Source organism: Podarcis gaigeae (genome assembly GCF_964106915.1).
Source record: "Podarcis gaigeae genome assembly, chromosome: 16".
NCBI classification, from domain to species: domain Eukaryota; kingdom Metazoa; phylum Chordata; class Lepidosauria; order Squamata; family Lacertidae; genus Podarcis; species Podarcis gaigeae.
The window spans coordinates 33,583,271-33,599,992 of record NC_139693.1 but is presented as its reverse complement, the minus strand read 5'-3'; the positions used below and the strand labels follow the sequence as shown (position 1 = coordinate 33,599,992).

At 46.1% G+C, this 16,722-nt stretch overlaps 1 protein-coding gene across 1 annotated transcript in view; it reads left to right on the top strand.

The window, feature by feature from the left end:
- The window catches only part of ULK1 (unc-51 like autophagy activating kinase 1), a 106,121-nt gene that overhangs the window by 87,974 nt on the left and 1,425 nt on the right, over positions 1-16,722 (top strand). Inside the window, exons 21-28 of the mRNA XM_083717009.1 lie at positions 2,210-2,313; positions 2,636-2,779; positions 3,586-3,773; positions 7,023-7,201; positions 7,336-7,454; positions 9,554-9,711; positions 11,317-11,452; positions 13,709-16,597. Of these exons, the coding sequence (XP_083573135.1) occupies positions 2,210-2,313; positions 2,636-2,779; positions 3,586-3,773; positions 7,023-7,201; positions 7,336-7,454; positions 9,554-9,711; positions 11,317-11,452; positions 13,709-13,764 (1,084 nt within the window). The 3' untranslated portion in view covers positions 13,765-16,597. The remainder of the gene's footprint in view (positions 1-2,209; positions 2,314-2,635; positions 2,780-3,585; positions 3,774-7,022; positions 7,202-7,335; positions 7,455-9,553; positions 9,712-11,316; positions 11,453-13,708; positions 16,598-16,722) is intronic.

The window sequence follows — 16,722 nt, the reverse complement described above, 5'->3', positions numbered from 1 at the left end:
ACCCCAGAGATCTGCTGGCAATCACAGTGGGCAGTACTGAGCTAGCATGGCCTGGTATAAGGCAGTTTTCCATATTCCTTAGGATGAGGAGCACAAGCTCAGCAGTTAGGCGTGTGACAGACACTCCTTGCGCAGCAAATGCACACAACAAGTGCTGTCTCAGGCAGGCTAAACAGGTGCATAGCTTAGTTTGCCAAAGAGATGCCACACTTTTCCTGCTTTAAGTGCTGAGAGGTCCACACTAATGGCTAGCATCCAATGGAATGACTCCATAATTGCTCTCTTCCTCTCCTCCTCCTCCTCCTCCTCCTCCTCCTTCTCCTCCTGTCATTTCCTCTGATGATATCCTGGATTTCCCAACATGGGGAGGCTTGGTCCAGCGCCAGATCTAATCTATTTATGATTCTATTCCTTGGCATTCATCTAGGCCAGGCATAGGCAAACTCAGCCCTCCAGATGTTTTGGGACTACAACTCCCACAATCCCTAGCTAACAGGACCAGTGGTCAGGGATGGTGGGAATTGTAGTCCCAAAACATCTGGAGGGCCGAGTTTGCCTATGCCTGATCTAGGCTATCAATTCTCAGACATTTCAGGGGACGAAAATTCTTTCCTTGAAGCCATGGGAAGTAAAACAAACAAACATACATCATTTTTAAAAAATATTTTTATTAAGTTTTACATAACAAATTTAAATTCAAACACATTATTCATCTCCTCATTTAGGATTCTCTGAATCCCTTGACTTCCCTCCGCCCTTCCGTGGTTACCATTACCAATCTTTCTTTTTCATCTGCTTATCTTATTTTCTATTTATTTATTTAATTTATAAAAAATCAGCTCATTTTAAATAATTTCTCAGAATGCTTTAGTTATTTTGCACGTCCACCACATATTTCCAGCAAACATTGGAAGCAGTTCTATACATTTTTGCTAGTTTTACAGATGTTAAATACCATCAATACATCATTTTCATGTAGTTTTCCTTCAACGCAAAGCACGCTGTAAATTTTAAGTCTTCCCTCCATTATTTTTCCCCAAGATGAAAATTGAATATTGTGACCAGTGTCTTCTGCCCGTTTTATTATTACTGATTCAACTTATTCGTCCTTAGTATGCCACTCTAGCAACAATTTATACATTTTGGAAAGTAACTTCACATTATTTTCCAATAATTCCTTTTCAAACCTTGAAATTTCTGTACTAAATCCATTTTTTCCTTGGTGGTGTTGCAGCCAGTCTGTCACTAACTGTCTTACATCTTCAAAACTACATACATCAATTTTGTTTACTGTTATCGAAAAACTAAGTGACGAGCTCTGCTTCCATTTGTTCTGAAACTACCCAGGAAAAATAGGTGGGGAGCAGTTTTTTTTGAAGCCAGGAACCATAGAGAGGAAGGGAGGAGCTCTGATGGGACAGGAAAACGGGACGGTTTCAGGAGGACTTTTTTTGGGGGGGGGTGTTGCATAAAAGGAGGCTGCAGATTGCTCACCTGTGCTCTAAGAAACTGGCTTTTTAAAAAAACAATTGAGAAGTCTTTTCCTGGCTTGCATCCTTCACATGTTTTGGACTACAGTTTCCATCAGGCTTAGGCTGATGGGTTACCTCATGAGTTGGCAACCCAGATTTGCTGCCTCATTGGCAGGTCTGAGGCAACCCTTGCAAATCTACCCTCTTGGGGGCTGAGGCTGAGCTCCATTTCAAACATTCAGTATAGCTCTCCCCAGCCAGCAAGCCAGCCTGCATCTGCTAGCTAAGGTGGGCTCCATTTTGCCTTAGATAGAGCCCTCCTGGCCTGCAGGCTTGATGTTCTATAATAATAATAAAAATGATAATTTATTATTTATACCCCGCCACTCTGGGCAGCTTCCAACAAAATATTAAAATACCGTAATACATCAAACATTAAAAGCTTGCCTAAACAGGGCTGCCTTCAGATGTCTTCCAGAGCAGGCATCCCCAAACTCGGCCCTCCAGCTGTCACCCCTGACCACTGGTCCTATTAGCTAGGGATGATGGGAGTTGTAGTCCCAAAACAGCTGGAGGGGCCAAGTTTGGGCATGCCTGTTCTAGAGAGGCCTTTTGTCCTTCTTTAAAGGCCACTGCGCTTTTCACTGCAACCAGCTGCTAGGGAGCAGAAATCCACAACACCTGTGCGTCCATCCGTCCCCTCACATTCACTTGTCTTGCTTTTCTCCTTCCTCCAGGTCGCTCAGCACTGGTCGCCTCACTGATCTCCTCCTCAGGGCTGCTTTTGGGGAAGCTGGAAGCAATGACAGTTTGAACAATGAGAAGCCCATGGAAATCACAGGTACGGGGAGATGAGAAACTCTGGGGTTCCTTTTTCGTTGTGCTCCTTTTTTTAGTTACTCGAATTGGAGGAGTTATACACAGGGTTCTCTTCCCTCACCCTCTCCCACAGATCCATAATATCCTGACAACAGCCCTGAGAGGTAGGCTAAGCTGAGAGACAGCAAGTGACTGGCTCAGGGACACCCAGTGAGCTTCATAGCTGAGTTGGGGGATTTGAACCTTAGTCCCAAGCCAACACTCTCAACTTCTAGGCTGACTGTGTTTCTATCTTGATATCTTTTATGGCTCTCATAAAATCTTAACTCATTCTTTCCTCGTAGCTCCTTCTGCTGTCTGTGGAGGAAACTTACACTCAGGGGCCAGGGATGGCGGCTCTGCAAGCCCTTCTCCAGTGGTCTTTACTGTTGGTTCCCCTCCCAGTGGGACAACCCCACCGCAGACCACCAGGACCAGAATGTTTTCAGGTAATGAGCGCTTCCTGCCATCTTGATACTGCTGTCCAGAAGGAAATTGGAATTCTCTTCATAGTTACTGTTCTGGCTTTGTGTCCTAACTCAGGGATGTGTGTATTCTAGGAACAAAGAATCTAGTGTCTCACATGCACATACACACACTATGAGCTACCTGACTTGCTTCCCTGTTATGTCACAGATCCTGAGTTAGCGATTATACAGACACCTTCCTTTTTTAAAACTTGTGAATTTTTGAGATCTAAGGAAGCTCAGGGGATTTGCCCCACCCCAAAGCTTCACTAAGTTCTGGGTACCCACTGGAGTACTGGTGCACACATGGAGACTATTTTTATTTCAGGAGAAGCACCATAAACGAGGAAGCTCCTGCTCACATGGAGCTCTGCTTGCAAGCACTGCCGTTCTCATTGTCATTGGGATGATAGTCCTATGAAATAAGGCTGTGTTTGGACTTTGCTTGGTGAAAAGGGATTAATAAGGATAGCTGAGGATTACAATGTCACAATTATGGGCTCATCCACATTTACCTTTCGCCCTGCTTCAAAGCTCCTTGTCTGAGTGCACCCCATCTAACTTTCCCCAGGAAAAGCTGCTCTTTAATGCTGATTCAGAACAAGCGGAAATTCAGGTTTCCCCAAAATTTCTGAAATTCAGAAACATGGCACAAAAGGAAGCCTGGATGAGTCCTAAATTGGAGCTTAATCTGAATCAATAAATAAAACTGTGTTTGTTTGTTTTTCTCCTTTGGCCTGAAGAGTCATGTCTAGGTAACTTTTGCTTCTCTGTTTCAACACTTTTAGTGGGATCTTCCAGCTCTCACAGTTCGGGAGGGTCTTTCAGCGGGCGGCACTTCATCATGAGCGCTGGCGGGGATGTGCTCGAAGCCCCATCAGGCGTCAGATATACTTTTGCCGACCCCATCACTGCCAACCTGGAAGGAGCAGTCACCTTTGAGGCACCCGAGCTACCGGAGGAGACGCTCATGGAAGTGAGTTGAAACCCACCTCCCCACCCACCCCAGAGACCCAAGATTAAAACACGAGGCGGAAATTCATTTAGTCCTCCACAGGTTCATCAGTGTTCCTTGCATTTCTCACCTTGTCAGACGCAGTTTGGGTGCCTGGTGTGGAAGTTTACATTCTTGGCCTCCCTGGGTTTTATTAAAAGCAAAATGCTGGTCCTTGTGACTGTTGGGAGTAAAAGAACCAAAAACGCTGTCAGTGTCATGGGGATTCAGCAGCGCTGAGGTGGGGCTCCAGTCCCTTACGTAGCTCAACACAGCAGCTCCCCATCCTCTCCCTGTTTGCTACTTCTCCACAAATCATGAGATATGGAAACATTTGCTGGAAAAAGATTCTAGCTACCCCACTTTAAGATGTTGTATTGTAAAGCTCTCCAGTGCCTCCGCCGCCATGTGGCTTTCCAGTGTTCCTGATCTAGGTGAATATTTAGCATCTTTGCCCTTTGAGGTCTTGTTCAGTCTTTACAACCCTGTGAAGTAGGTTAGGCTAGGGGAGTTATTTGCCACTTCATGTCCGAATGGAGATTTGAACCAAAATCTCCATGGTTCTGTTCCAGTATTTGATCGGCTATGCCACACTGTCATTTAGGGCATCATTTTATGGCTGCCAGTTTGTTCGTTAACAGGTTTTTTTTAATTAATTGACTTGTGCTTCCAGGGACTTGCAGGCAATACTTGTAGCTTAGAAATGTTAAATAAGGACAAGTGGGAGGGAGTTCCAAAAGTCATTTAGGCACCACATTAGGGTGCCTAAACACATTGGGGGATAATACTATGTGTGTGTGTGTGTGTGTGTGTGTGTGTGTGTGTGTAGAGCTGCAGTGTTAATTATCACTGAATATTATGTATTTGCGGTTTCTTTCCTTCCATTCATCTTTGTGATATATGCTGCTGCCACTTGACTCCCAGCTGCTTCCTTTTCCAAGCAAAAGAGGGCTTTTAAAAACTTCCCTCCTGTATTATTAGAAGGCTCTCCCTTGGCTCATTTGGTTGCTATGGACAGTGAAGGAAAGGCAGCATCACACTGGGGCTTGTGTTCCCATGAATGGAACGGAGGGTTGTTGTTGTTTGGCTACGGGAAGCCTCTCAACTAAGCCAGGAGCTCGCTGAGGGATAAAGCCAGCCTCAGTTTTCCATCTGTATACAGGAAGAAGAGAATGTCTTTAGAGGAAGCCTGCGAATCTGGAAAGGGGAGTAGAATTGAAAGCTCTGAACCGTAAAAGTTGAGACCGTTGCTAGGTAATAAATACCTAGTGAAATGTTAGTGGAGTGTTGTCAGAATGCTGTCTCGTCAGTAGTGAAAGCTTGAATTACACCTGATATTTGGATCGCGCCGCTGCTTTCTGAAGGAGACTGAATGTCGTGCTCTTTGAGTCATAGCAGCCTGATTCCCACCCCCAAGCGACCAGGGCATTGCATTCTTACCATTTCCAGTTTTTGAGTCAGATCTGCTCTTTCGCATTGTCTGCAAAGCTGCACGCATGTTTAAAAATAACCAGCGATCCTGGCCGAAGAGGTGTTTCTCCATGTTCCAAGCTGCTATCTCCTGAGTGTGCAAAGGAGTTGGGCTAGGGAGACAGATGAAAACAAAACCCATGCGGTTGGCTGTGTCGGTGCTCGGAGATATGGGATTCCAACCCTTTAAAAAAAAATTGAAAACTCACTCGGTTCAGGTTGCTGTTGAGCTCAAAGACATCAAGCCCTCCCACCCACTCCTTTTGTATGTGAATTGAACGAAAGCCTCTGGCAAATGTGCACCTAGATGAAAGTGATGGGAGGGAGAAGAGGGGGGAGGGGGCAGTGGAAGGAAAGTAGGTCACTGTTTCATCTCTATTTATAGACCCTCAGCAGTTTCTATAGAGCTGTGCAAACACAGGCTCTGCACAAGTCTCAATCCCAACTTTTTAATTTTTGAAGTCGTTAGTTCCGTGAGTGGGCAGGCCCGTAAAGGCGGCTGCTGATTTGGCACCGGCTCCCTCTGAATGAGAACCGCAGTGGGAGCCATGGGAATGCTCCTCACCTGTGGCTCCCCTTGAACTACAGGTGAAACTCAAAAAATTAGAATATCGTGGAAAAGTTCACTTATTTAAGTAATTCAACTTAAAAGGTGAAACTAATATATGAGATAGACTCATGACATGCAAAGCGAGATATGCCAAGCCTTTATTTGTTATAATTGTGATGATTATGGCGTACTGAAATAAATGAACTTTTCCACGATATTCTAATTTTTCGAGTTTCACCTGTAGAGCTGCGTTGGGAGCCCTGGGAGTGTGTGTCCATGTTTTCCACCCATCCTGCCTCTTCCTTCCACTTTTCTTAACCGTGGCCTGGGAGAGTGTTGGCATAGGCCTTATCCCCACAGCCATTCCTTCTTGGAGCTCAGAGGGGCATTCCTAACTCTCTCCCCCTTCCCCCAGACTTATCTTCCCAATAACCAGTGCTTTTTTTAGGGGGTTATGCAGTACTGGCACCTCTTTTTTGTTTGTTAAAAAGTGTGACACCTACCATAACAACGTCATGAGTACCGGCACCTTTTTTTCTAGAAAAAGTGCACTGCCAATAACCCTACGAAGCAGCAGAAACAACAAATGTGTTTCTGGCATCTTAAATGCAAACCAGTTTATTAAAAGAAGCCTGTGGGCTGTACTGGACTCTGAGTGAGAGAGCAACTGGCTTGGTTAAAGGCAGGGTTTTTTTTAGAGCATTTGTATCCCTCTCTTCAGCCAAAAAGGCTCCCAGAGTGGCTTACTATCAGTTAAAGCAGGATAGTCGCTGCTCTCAGGAGTGTGATCTTCAAAAAACAAACAAACAGAACTGCACACAAAGGGAAATGCACAGGCAGGGAAGAGGCGCGGGAAAGCGGATTATTAAATAATGACCATCTGGCATAGGAACAGTTCAGGGGCAGAGGAAGTACCTGATGGAGCATGTCTTTCAACGGTGCTGATGGAAGGAGGCCCGCTTCCCTGCTGTCCCAGTGAGGCAGCCTGATGCCAAGTGGAGGTTGAGGGAAAGGAGGCCTGCTGGAGGCCCCCCCCCCCCCCGATGACTCCCAAGGGCATGCAGCCCTCGACAGGGGAAAGGTTGCCCACCCATAGTGTAAAGCTCACAGCCAAGGACAAGGCGTTGGTCTTTCCGTGAATCTGCTGCTTTCTGCATTCTAGAGCTGGCTTGCTAACGAAACCTCGTCTCCCTTTGTCTCCCTGATTACAGCAAGAGCACACAGACATCCTTCGCAGCCTGCGGTTCACCCTGGCCTTTGTCCACTACGTGATGGAGATAGCGGCCGTCAAAGGGAACACCAGCGAGATGAGCAGCTCGGTGGCCTCCGAGTACCAGCTCCAGGAAAGCGTCGTGGCTGACCAGATTAGCCTGCTCAGCAAAGAATGGAGGTAAAGGGTGATGTTGGGGAGGTCCCTGAGAGAACTGCGATGGCCTGGCTTGGGCTCAAAGCAGCTTTGTGCGTCTTCCTCTGCAGCTGTGTGGGTGGCAGCTCCATTAATCTGCTGGTGCTTCCTTTTTTCAGCTATGCAGAACAGTTGGTGCTCTACTTGAAAGTAGCAGAGTTGCTGTCCGCAGGCCTGCAGATGGCCATAGACCAGATCCGGGCAGGCAAGTTGTGCCTCTCCTCCACCGTCAAACAAAGTAAGCACTCTTCTTCAAATGCACACACACAGGGGGATTCCTGATTGTGGGTTGTATCCCATGGTAGTCCTACTTAGGTTGGACCCACTTGCTATGTTAGCTTGCTATGCCCCCATATTTTTAGCATCTATCTCCTGTGATGCTGATAGAATTGTCTGTTTCTCTCACCTTTGCAGGGAGCAATACCTGCTCAGAAAAATAATCCTTACACCCAGTGATGGCATTGATCCATGTCCAGCCCCCACCCCCACCCCTCTCAGAGGTCCCAAGAGGCCTTGGCCACTTCCGGCTTTTGAAACCCTGAGCCATCATACAAATACAAAACGACAACTTGCCAAAACAAAATAAGGCATAAAACAGACAGACACCAAGAGAGAGAAAGTGGTTTGTTTATATTGAGAGAACGTGTTCATCACTGTCAACCCTTGTGCCATCAGAACTGATGCATTTGTTACATATAATAAAACACAAGTGTGTTGTCATGCTGCAGTTTGCTTGGCCACAGACAGGTGGCGATGCCGACCACAGTGTGACAAGAGGTGGTGTTTAGGTGGTCCAGGCTTTGCGTGCCGAAGGTCCTCAGCCCCTGAAATTAAAAGGATCTAGTTGCAGAGGATGAGAGACCCTTGCCTGAGACTCCAGAGAGGCACTGCCAGTTTGAGCAGTATTCAGGCAATACTCAGAGAGGTCCTACTTCTTTCTCCCCTGGCCCCCCTGCTATTACATTCCAGGGTGAAGTGAAAATTGAGTTAGCCAAGCATACAAGATCAATCTGTCCTGTGTGTACTTGTTTTTATCTTCCTCTATCTCTCTCAAATTAGGGACAGCACTGTTTTGCACTCTGTAAAATGTGATCGGTGCTACGGGTCTCCACATGTATTCCAGTTGCCTGTCTGGAAAACACGTCGCCTGATCTGAATGTTTCAGCTCTTAGCTATGTGCAAGGGCTTAACGATAATTGATGTGGGTGCAACTTAATAATTACATGTTGTGCCTCTGCTGTTAAATAACACACAGTCACTCAGCAGGCTGAATCATTTTGTTCCTTGGCACGAGATCCTCTGCGGGTACTGGAGTCAAAAGCAGAATCCACAGAAAGGAATGATGTTTACATATACGTAAGCATCGTATTACAGCACCATCTAGGGCACAAGACTAGGGGTATTGGTGAGCTTGGGGAACTCAGTGCTTTGCATACGTATCAGAAGTCTTTGTGGAGGGCAGCCTTCAGCAGTAACCCTGAGTTGGCCCAATGAGGATAGGGCAAGCAAAGAATTCTGGCCACAGAATGCTGACTGGTTGTTGGGAGTGGGCAGGGGGATAAATCTTGGAAGAGTTTATGGCTGAAAAGGCTTATTCCTTGCTGCAACTCTCTGGGTTCTGCCGTGGAAGAAGATTCTGCTTGTGCATACAAATAAAATGATGATGTTGTTGATGATATTTCAAGATTGCACAGCCCCATTCTCAGTTTTAAATTATGCTTCCAAAGCTGCACACAAGAAAGGCTTGTGTTAAGAAACCTCAAATGGGGAGAGGGAAGAACTTAGCAGCATTTTTATTTTTATTAGCAGCATTTTTAGCAGCTGCAGCAGAGGTAAGGTTTCAGATAACAAACCACAGCAAATAAAATGAACATCTGCTCTTGATCATCATCATCATCATCTCAGGCAAGTTGAAAGGTGCCTAAAATTTAAGAGAGGAGACACCTGATGGACCAACCTCTTTATGGAAGGCATCTCATAAATAGGGTATCATTATCATCATCATTGAAGTAGCCCTCTCCCCAGATGTCACATGCTGTACCTGGGACAGTGAGGTCACTCAAAGAAGGGCCTCTAAGGATCTAAGTGCTCAGATAGGCTCAGGCACCTGGGAATCCTTCGGATGCCCCAGTTGGAAGCCATTCCCCCAGTAAGCCAGTTCCCCAAACCTCTATCAAATGTTGGGCAAATGATGGGCAGTCAGTTGACAATGTTGGTGTTGGTCACCTTTTGCAAATACTGTGGCGAGAGACTGTTGATGTGGATAAGGAGTGGCCAGAAGCGGAGGCCCTCCTGTAAAGTAGTGTCATCCACCCCTTCTTCTTCTCCTTCTCCTAGTTGTGAGGAAGCTCAACGATCTGTATAAATCCAGTGTTTCCTCCTGCCATTGCCTGAACATGAGGTTGCAGAGGTGGTTATTGGACAAGCAGAAGCTCATGGATCGCATCAACAGCATCACGGCCGAGAAGCTCATCTTCAGCCACGCCGTGCAGATGGTAGGGCGAAATGCTTCTCATGTATACTGGGTTGCATGTGTGCGGTATTTGGGGGTTAGTATGGTGGCATTTGCTGAGCCCTAGGGATGGGCTAGGGCTTAGCCCAACCCCCTGGCAAGCAGCATTTCCCCTCACCTCTTTGCAGGATACGAAGGGGCCCTAATAAGAGTTTTAACACATATGCACCTTAAGTAGCAGTAGCAGCAAGGGCATGCAAACTGAAAGAGAACCCCACAGTTCTCTGGGAATGCATTCTTTGCACCAAGCACAGCCCTTTTTGTGGGCTGTGTGTATTCATGGTGGTAGAATGCATGTAGACAGATCAATCCTGGGCACCCACAGGGATAAAAGGGTCTCCAGTAACTTGGGGAAACCTTGGAATGGACACAGTAGATCTAGAACTAGCCTAGATGTACCAGTGACCTGATGAGATATAAGGCAGCATCAGATGGTGACTTTGCATCCCTCTGGCATATCTTTGGGATTTTTGCACTCCCTCAAACCACAGAGTCCTCTTTGCACAGAGTACCCCAGAGAGATTGGAAGCAGAACTAGACAGAAAAGCTCCCTGGGTGCTCTGCGTGAAAATGTTCTTCAGGAACTTTTACCAGCCTCTGGGCTTTGGCAGGTGCTCAACTGTACCAATCCCAAGTGCCAGCCGTGTCTCCCTACTCTCATCCCTCTGCTGTCTTCAGCATATTTTTAAGCATCCTTTCTGGGTGCCTCTTCTGAACGTCCTGCATTTTCTCCCCCTATGGCCAAAACAAGAAGGACCTCCCCACTGTTAAAACAAAAAATTCCTTCCAGTAGCACCTTAAAGACCAACTAAGTTAGTTCTAGGTATGAGCTTTCGTGTGCATGCACACTTCTTCAGATCTGATATTCTTCAGATACTTCAGATATGGTATCTGAAGAAGTGTGCATGCACACGAAAGCTCATACCTAGAACTAACTTAGTTGGTCATTAAGGTGCTACTGGAAGGAATTTTTTGTTTTGACTATGGCAGACCAACACAGCTACCTATCTGTAACTGGAACTATGGAAGGCACCACATTGAGCCGCATGAAATGGAAGTCCATCAACGTATCTGAAGAAGTGTGCATGCACACGAAAGCTCATACCTAGAACTAACTTAGTTGGTCTTTAAGGTGCTACTGGAAGGAATTTTTTGTTTTGACTATGGCAGACCAACACGGCTACCTATCTGTAACTCCCCACTGTTGTCAGTCTCCTGCTTCCTGCCTAGACCTTTTGACGATGCTCTCCTTGGGCAACATCCACATGAGAGGCACGTTCCTAGTTTGAAATAGTCAGGTGATGCTCCCCATGATGCGTCAGGATCTTCCTGCAGGAGTGCAGCAGAATCAGCCCCTTTTGCCCATCCCCGCTGGCAGCGAACTGGAGTCTGAAAGCCACAGCAGAGAGATGTGGGCTTATTAAGAGGGCAGTGTGAAAATGCATTCTACACTTTTCAGCAGCCGAGCAATGCGGGGTGTGTGTGTGTGTTGAATCTTTGCTTATGTGCAAATTCAGTCTGTTGCGGCAGAGTTGCTCAAGCATTATATTTGCTGGCAGAGTAATCACATGAGGCATTCTCTCACCAGGTTCAGGCAGCAGCGCTGGATGAGATGTTTCATCACAGAGAAGATTGTGCACAACGATACCACAAGGCACTGCTGCTCATGGAGGGGCTCTTGAACATCATCACTGAGCAAGGCGACATTGAGAACATTAATAAATGTAAGGGTCGGGAAATGCTTTTTTCCTCTTTTTTTTAAGTAAAAAAGTACAGTGGTGCCCCGCAAGACGAATGCCTCGCAAGACGGAAAACCCGCTAGACGAAAGGGTTTTCCGTTTTGGAGGTGCTTCGCAAAACGAATTTCCTATGGGCTTGCTTCGCAAGACGAAAATGTCTTGCGAGTTCCTGGGGTTTCTTTTCCTCCCCCCCCCCCCCCGTTTTTCTAAGCCGCTTATCTGCTTATCCGATAAGCCGCTAAAAGCTGCTAATAGCGCTAAGCCGATAAGCCGTCAATGGGCTTGCTTCGCAAGACAAAAAAACCGCTAGACGAAGAGACTCGCGGAACGTGCCATCCGTATTCTTTTTGTGGGGCGTTCCCTGATGCTAATTGGTAAAGCACTGCTCAGAAATCATCTTGCTTCTTTTCCTGCATATGGTTTTTTTTATAAAATAAAATATAAAAGCAGTGCTTGTGCAGGTGCATCTTTAACAGAGGGGAGACTCTGAGGAGCTGAAAAACTAAAAGGCACAGCAAACAATTCCACGTTAAATCCTCCTAGCTTAAATGAGAATGCAGGTGGAGTGAGTGGATCATAGGCAGAGCAAATGGGAGGAACAATAAAAGAGCAGGACAGTAGAAAATCAAAGGAACTGTAGAATTGTTGGGATGGGATCCCAAGGCTCATCTAGTCCAACATTAAAAAAACCCCAGCAGCTGGCCAGGCAGCCTCTGCCTAAAAACCACCAATGAAGGAGAATCTAATTCCCCAACTGGAGGCACATCAGAGTTCAGGATAGTGTAATGCAAGGAAATTTCATAACCTTATAACACCTTTACAGTGCAGTCCTCTACCTGCCTACTCAGAAGGCCCCTTGGACTTCATCTCAGGACAGGGTTATAGGAGTGCAGTCTTGGTTGTTACATTTCAGTTTCTACTTTATTCTAACTTCACACACCTTAGGGGTTGATTTCTTATGTTCTACCTCAATCACTGAGATCATCTGATGGAGCACTTCTAATGGTTCCCCACATCCCTGAGGTTTTGTTGGCTGTCACTAGAGACCAAGCCTTTAATGTGGCAGGTTGTACCCCATGAAACTCGCTGCCAGCAGTGATTCAGCAGGAACCAATCCCTCCTTTCATTAGAACATCTGTTTTTAGCCAATCAGTAATCAGTATCTGTTGGTGGTTTTATGCTGGTTTTATTGTGTGTTGTACTCGATGTGTTGATGTTGGACACGGGTGGTGTTGTCTAAACCACGGAGCCTTTTGGACTTGTCAATATTAAGGTTGGCGGTTCGAATCCCCATGATGGGGTGAACTGCCATTGCTCTATCCCAGCTTCTGCCAACCTAGCAGTTCGAAAGCATTCCAGCACAAATAGATAAATAGGTACTGCTGCAGTAGGAAGGTAAACGGCGTTTCCATGTGCTCTGGTTTCTGTCACTGTGTCCTGTTGCACCAGAAGCAGTTTAGTCATGCTGGTCACATGACCCGGAAAGATGCCTACAGGCAAACGCTAGCTCTCTCAGCCTGAAAGCGATGTGAGCGACATACCCCATAGTCACCTTTGAATGGACTTAACAACCCAGGGATCATTTACCTTTACCTTTTACTCTGTCTTGAAGTATGTTTATAAAAGTGTGGATTATACATCCATCCATCCATATGCGTGCCTGGTTCACCAATAATGCTAAACTTCCCACCCCCAACATCTGTGCAGCTGAGACAAGGAATAAAGCAATCTTTTGTTTCACTTGTCTTGATTCCTGGCTTTATCATTAGATATGAACCAGGATTTCATGATTCCAAATGCATGCAATTTCAAAAGAAGCCACCTTCAAGCTATGGGCTACAAAGCTGTCTAATTCAGCAAACTAGAGTTTACCTTAAACTACAAGTCTTGGTTTGCACATCACGGCAAACCAGTAATTGGGGAAAGTGAAACTGAGAGTGCTCAAGTCCAAACTTTTGCTCAGACTCCCAAAAGCTCTTGCAGATGATGCTCAAACCAGACTTCCTCAGTGTGGTACCCTCCTGATGTTCTACTTCCAGCTCCCGTTACCTCCAGCAAACATGGCTAATGGTCAAGGTAGATGGGGAGAGGACTCCAACCATGTCTGGGGGGCATAGAGATTGAGACAGCTGTGCCAAACCATGGTTTAGTGTTGTGTTTGAACAAGGACGATATTGGTGTTGCTGCAAGGACAGCTGACCCCCTAAAATCTCATTTTCCCCATTTCCTTTCTCTTTCCAGGTAAAATGTGTATTGAACGCCGGCTGTCAGCTCTACTATCCGGCATCTGTGCATGAGGAAAATAGCCCTTAACTCTGCAGGTGATCCATTTTCCGTCTCTAAGCACCTGCTACCAAGATGGCAAAGCACTGTATGAGCAAGCCCGTCGGCAACGAATTTATCGGATGTCCATGGCAGTTTCCCTGTTTTGGCGTCCTTCGAGGAGAACTTCCCCTGGGTTGGACATGGAATTGCTACAATCTTTGTGTGTGTGTGTGTGTGGCCACAATACAAACCGGGGAAAGATGGTGGTTGATCCAGAAGGCTTGTTCCCCTTGCCCCAACTCACCATCCGGTGGGAAACAGCTGGGTAAAAAAGAAGGAAGATCAAGCCCTCCTTTCATGCCTGTTTTCGGAGAGCAAAGTTGCTGCTGAGCTGGCCTTGCCTGGAGCACTGAGGTCCACTGCTGGCGGTGAATGATCTAGACATTTCTGCTCTTGGAATGAAAGAAATTTATCCAGAAGGGGGAATGTCCCTGTTGGCCAGTTCTGCAATCCAAGCCCTCGTCTGCTGATAGCCAATCACTTGGGAGCACTGTTCCTACTACGCCTCTCATTGCTCGCCGTACGGGAAGAGCAACAGCGGTTATGTGGCCGGCATGGAATCCAGAAGCTCACCTTGCTCTGAGAAATTGTGGCTTCTTACGTTATTTTTCCCCCGCTGCAATGCTGGAAATCTTGAGTTCAGAGTCCCTCACCTACATGACAGACAGAAGCAGGGTGGTTTGGGGTGGGAAGCCGTTCTTCATTTCCTACGTGGACATGGGCAGAGCTAAAGAGAGCTTGTCTATCCAGACTGGAGCACTGGGACTTGGACTCCAAACTCTCTTGCTTTGGTCTCAAGCAGCCAAAATGTTTTTTCTTCGCCCAAAAGGGAGTCGTTCAATAGATGCATGCTTGCAGCCCTTTCCTCCCATGGCCTGCGTCTAAGCATGAAAAAGCATCTGTGCTGCTCTTGGCTGTTGCCCAGATAAGCAATCCCTCCTCCCAGAAGGGTGGGAAGCAATATAAGAAAAACACACATAACACACATACTAGCTTTGTGAATCAAAGGAGCACTTTACGGACAACATGAACCTGAGCTTTGGATACTTGGCAGCCCCGCAGTGATCCAAAAACGTCGCAACTTCTAGGAATGCTGTTCCCCTGCCTTTCGCCTGCCCTCCCATTGCCTCACGCGTTGTTGGTTGTTTGTCTGTTGGGTGGTTGTTCTGGTTGTTTTAAAAGAAATTGCACTACAAGTGTGTATGTGTTTTTGTGCGCGTGTGTATACATATTCATATATATTACCACGTTGATATATATTAATATGTATATGGTATATAATATATAATGTCACTCTATGTGTTAACTGTACTGTATTTTATGCTTGTGAGGAGAAAAAGAAAATTAACAATCAAGCAGTCTATGTCCTTTTCATGACCAGCGGCGTTAGTGTGAAAAAAAATTCAGTACCATTTTGTCTTTTCTTTTTTTAAAAAAACGGATGTGCTGTTTGGAGGTCCAGGTTTTTTGAAAATTCAAGGATGAGATCTCGATATTGTGCATGCTTCATTCCTGCCCCCTCCATTGTTTATAAAAACAAATCCCCCCCTTTTTTTGGCTGTTGTTAACCTCTTCAAAGTTTTCTCTCTCTTCCCCACCTCGATTTAAGGCGACTAAGCAGCCAAAGAGAAAGATGAGGCACACACTGTGTGTGTGTTTCATGTAGGGCTGTGCTTTGTGTGTGTGCATTTAGGCTTTGGGGTGTTGTGGCTGCAAGCAAATGCCTGATAGGCTACCTTTTTTGAGTGATGTTTTTCACGCCCCGCCCCCCCGGCCCTTGTGCATGTTTTTAATGCAACTGATCCAGTTTGCAGCTGTATTTTGTCTGTGCTGGGCAAGAAAGCATCCTTGGCAAACAAAACCTGGATTTCAGGCTTTTGTTTGGTTTTGTTTTTCAAAGAGTGGGTCAAGTATATCTATTTGCACATGGTTCACTTTTTATCACTTGTGTGTATCCCCCTGAAAATATGTAAGGGACAGTCGTACTGACTTTGGAAACCCTGTTTCAAAGCTCCTTGCAATAGGTGGGGAATCATTTCTCACACTCACCCCTCCATGTGTTCAATCAGCACATTTTGATGGAATCTGTCGCTTGCCTCCAGCCCTTCAGCATGGCTTCTCTTATCTTCCGCTTCTATGGCAACTCAGCAGTGCCTAGCACAAAGGAAAGATCCTCCGTCCTTCTGATATGATACCAATTTCATAAAGGCTTGTCACTTGTAGTTATGGAGCTGGTGGTTGCTTGTGAAAGGGGTTCTATGCTGGTACAATTCACCCTGTAGTATTCCACACACACACACACACACACACCCCAAGTTGGATTTGAAGTTCCTTAGGGTGTTACTGTGCACCTACAAGTCTTTCCTTAGCTTGGCAATGCACGTAGTAGGAATCCTACGCAAAGCATTTCAACATAGGATGACCCCCTCCCACCGTCCTCCTTTGCAAGGACTGCGAGGGGCAGAAGGGATATCAGAGGCCTCACAAGTTGTCTCCCAACAGCAAACGGGCCACTTGGACACCATCTTCCCTGTTATTGTGAGAGCCGCATTGTATTTCTATTTAAATTAATCATTTCTAGATTTGCATGGATATTACCCCATGCAAATGTTATGTCCTCTATTGCCCTATTGGGTTCGGTACGGTTGGCAGTGCATTTTATCTTGTTGGCAATGCCACAGTGATCAACCTAGCATGCAAATGTGCATGTGCACATACACACACACACCCCCCTCTCAGGCTCCATTCATTCTGACATCTGCCTGCCAAGCAAAATATTAACAAAACTGGTCACGACGAGTGCCTGTTTTAAACCATTCATCTGAGTTTGCATCTGTTTCTATCTAAATAGGATGGCAGTTGTACGTGTGTGTGTGTGTGTGTGTGTGTGTGTTGCAATCAGACCATCTTAGAAAATGCATGCTCTTCAA